General features: G+C 39.9%; 1 protein-coding gene across 1 annotated transcript; it reads right to left on the minus strand.

The window, feature by feature from the left end:
• Positions 1–231: 231 nt before the first annotated feature.
• Positions 232–1,014, minus strand: LOC120555903. Its single transcript, XM_039795090.1, has 2 exons — positions 923–1,014; positions 232–760 (listed from the first exon to the last, which is right to left on the minus strand). Exons 1-2 carry the CDS (start codon positions 1,012–1,014, stop codon positions 232–234), a joined length of 621 nt encoding a protein of 206 aa, XP_039651024.1.
• Positions 1,015–3,574: the final 2,560 nt, after the last annotated feature.

Genomic DNA, 3,574 nt, shown 5'->3' on the forward strand with positions numbered 1-3,574 from the left:
AAAGTATTTTTTTATTTGTAATACATTTTTAATTTGTAAACTAGACTATAACAACAGAAAAAAATGCTGTACCTGTGCTTTACATGTTTTAAATCTAGAACTTACAGTTCTTAAAAATTGTAAATACAAACTATATCTACTCTTCCAACACAAGCACAAATCCAGAATACAGCTAAAATATTGACTGATAAAAGAAGCATCTACATATACAGGCTCTGAACTATATGTACTCTATATTTCTAAGCAAAGAAAATTCCTTCTCTCCAAACAGTCCCTTTGTGGCAAAATCTCCCCGGTCTTGGACATTGTCCCACAGTTCATCCTGGGTGCAGGGAAGGCAGGCAGTGGTTGCAGCAGAGGCTTCCTGTTCACCCACAGCCACTCTCCTGCCAGGAAACGTAGACCTATCCATACCTCTGGTGTCTGGGCATCCACGATCGCTCTTCTGGCATCCAAGTTGTTGCCTCCATAGTCCATGTCTGGAAGATCGTAGGTATTACCTGAGGATGTGTTGTCAAGATTCCTGCAGTGTTCCAGAGCCTCCTCCCATGTCTTGTTCTCTTTCACCAAGATTAGATTATCGTAACACAGAAATGCATGTTGGTCAGTGCAGAATATATCATACCAAGATGAACTTCCCGTAACAACACAATTCTCTTTTCCCAGGTAGTTATCAGGCTGATTGTTGATGGGACTCCACTTTCTATAGCTGCTTTGATCTCCATCAGACCAGTTCCAGTCTTTTAGATTATTTTGGTCTCTTTGGAGACCAATCCAACAGAAAGTGTTTTTCTGATCATGGCATAGATTCTGTACTGCATCAAAGTCATTCTGATTTCTAAAAGTGGCCAGGTCAATACGTTGCTCCCTGCAGTACTTTTGGGCCAAAGTCCAGTTCATTTGTCGCGAGACATAAACATACCTTCTTTGAAAGGTCTGCACGAGTAGAGGAAGGTAGAAGATGAAGCTATGGATGACGATGAAGAGACGGGTGGAGCTGCTCTTTGTCAACATGATTGCACAGAGGTGACTTAACTTTGCTCCAGGGCAGCGTTGACTTTCAGCATTCAGATCTCTCTACTCTACTTCCCTTGTTAAATATCTAAAGTTTGAAGCCTGGAATTCACTTGGACAGTCCTACCATCCCTCCCCTGACGGCCCCTATAAGTCAAACTGACCAATTATATTGCCCACATTAATATGGGATGGCATCAGAACACACACAACAAACAGGCGCGCCCAGTGACAGAATTATTTTAATTATTTTAATCTTAATTTAACTATTTTATCAGATGCATTACCTTGTAGTTGGCATTTTAAAGTTATAGTTAGTGAAGATGGAGATTCATTTTATAATGTAATATTTGCTTTATTAAGAGGCACAGAGCACATTGAAATACTTTGCTGTTTTAAGGCAAAATGTTTATTTTTCATCCATCTGTGGTGGTTCATCATCCGTAGGTAGTTGTTACAAAGTCACTCTTGGAGTTGAATGTTTGAAACACTGTCCACCAATGACTATATATTTCAAGTTAAGTAAATTGTTTATACAGCCCAATATCACAAATGACAAATTTGCCTCATGGCTTTACAATCTGTACAGTATACAACACCCTCTGTCCTATTGACCCTTGCTTTGGATGATGAAAAACCCCTAAACTAACCCCTTAAATGTGGGGAAAATGGAAGAAACCTCAGAAAGAGCAACTGAGGAGGGATCTCTCTCCCAGGACGAACAGACATGCAATAGAACAGAAATTCAGATAGTTCTTATATTAATGATAAGTACAGCAGTCAACTAAAGTACAAGTTGCCTCTAAAATGTAGAAGTATAAGTGGCATAAATGTAATTTGCACTATACTTAAGTAAATGTACTAACATGTTCCACAGTGCTCACACCTTTCTTTTCTTTGATTTGTTTAAGTAAATCAGAGAACCAGGCACAGCATCCTTTCAGTCAAATATCTATTGCATATTATTATGCAAACTGCAAGTCACCTTCGAAATTGTTAAGGTTAAACAGGGCAGTGGAAAGAACTGACTTACTTTTGCTTGGATCAATGTGCATGGTGTTTGTAGCTAAGGTCCGTAACAGTGCCAGTTTAATCCATTTCAACCAGAGGGGCCAGACAGTTTTTTAGGGGCAGCAGTGAAATTAATTCTAAAATGATGCACTCATTTTAGCAGTGAAGATGTTCAGAAACACTGAAATTAGTAAATATTTAGATGTTCACATCAAAAGGAAAAAATGCACATATCATAGATACATGACTTACACGTTTCTTATTTGTAAGAAAATAAGATTTTAAGACTTTAAGAGATTTTTTGTATTTTCTTAGCATACATAGGGAAAGTGTCATGTTCCTTCAGCCCTGTTTCCTCAGCCATAACTTCCCTCAACCCTGTTCTCTCAGCCCTATTTTTCCTCAACCATATGTTCCCTCAGCCTTGTTCCCTCAGCCCTAAGTTCCCTCAACGCTATGTTTCCTCAGCCCTGTAACCTCATCCCTATGTTTCCGCAGCCAATCTTCCCTCAACCCTGTTCCCTCAGCCCTATGTTCCCTCAGCCCTATGTTCCCTCAGCCCTATGTTCCCTCAGCCCTATGTTCACTCAGCCCTATGTTCCCTTAGCCATATATATATTGACATTTATTTATTGAAGAGGAATAACCCCTTGAGATGATCTTGTTTTCGAGGGGGTCCTCTAGTTCAGGTACAGAAATTGACATTGACCTTACAGCGGCAGTCAAACAGAAAACAAAAAAAAAAAAAAAAAAAACAACAACTTACTTTACAATAATAGTAAGTGCAAAAATATATAATACATAACTCATACAAACAAGACATTCACTCATACAAGACTCTCCAAAGGTTGCTCACATATGTTCCCTCAACCCTATGTTCCCCTCAGCCCTATGTTCCCCTCAGCCCTATGTTCCCTTAGCCATATGTTCCCTCAACCCTATGTTCCCTCAGCCCTATGTTCCCTCAGCCCTATGTTCCCTCAGCCCTATGTGCCATGAGCCCTAATCCTAAGCCCTAAACAAAGAGTATCAGTATAACTGCAGCAATGAATACAAGGTCCCATATCCAAAACTTAAAATACGACCGGGGGGGTGGGGTATGTGGGCTGAGGGAACATAAGAATGACCCCCATACATCAATATACAGCACTACAAAGCTTATTCACTGATACAGATACAGAAAAGTATTGAATACTAAAAGATTGTAGATTAAAAACATTCACAGATCTAACAGGTTATGTTCACATCCAAATGTATCAAATACATGGAATACATGAATCACTCAGTCTACAAGGTCTGTGGTGTTCTTGTTACTTTAAGCTCATTGTGCAGCACAGCTTGAAAACAAAACACAAATGAAGATATTCTCACCAGCAGTAGCAGCCCTTCTGCACGGGCTCATTCACAGATCACACAGTCAACAGTTGATGGAACAACCACTAAATGCAACACTGGAGAAAGTCCAAATAATTCAAAGCCCTGCTACTGTGTCCGTGTAGACCGTGCACTGTAACAGAACAGCTGCGGTGTCCAGGCAAACAACCTGCAG

This window comes from Perca fluviatilis, chromosome 3 (genome assembly GCF_010015445.1).
Source record: "Perca fluviatilis chromosome 3, GENO_Pfluv_1.0, whole genome shotgun sequence".
Classification (NCBI taxonomy): Eukaryota; Metazoa; Chordata; class Actinopteri; order Perciformes; family Percidae; genus Perca; species Perca fluviatilis.

Coding starts and splice junctions, on each gene's coding strand:
- LOC120555903 (XM_039795090.1), bottom strand. CDS start 1,014: ATGTTGACAAAGAGCAGCTCCACCCGTCTCTTCATCGTCATCCATAGC. Junction 761..922: donor GTGCAGACCTTTCAAAGAAG/GTATGTTTATGT, acceptor TGGTCTCCAAAG/AGACCAAAATAATCTAAAAG.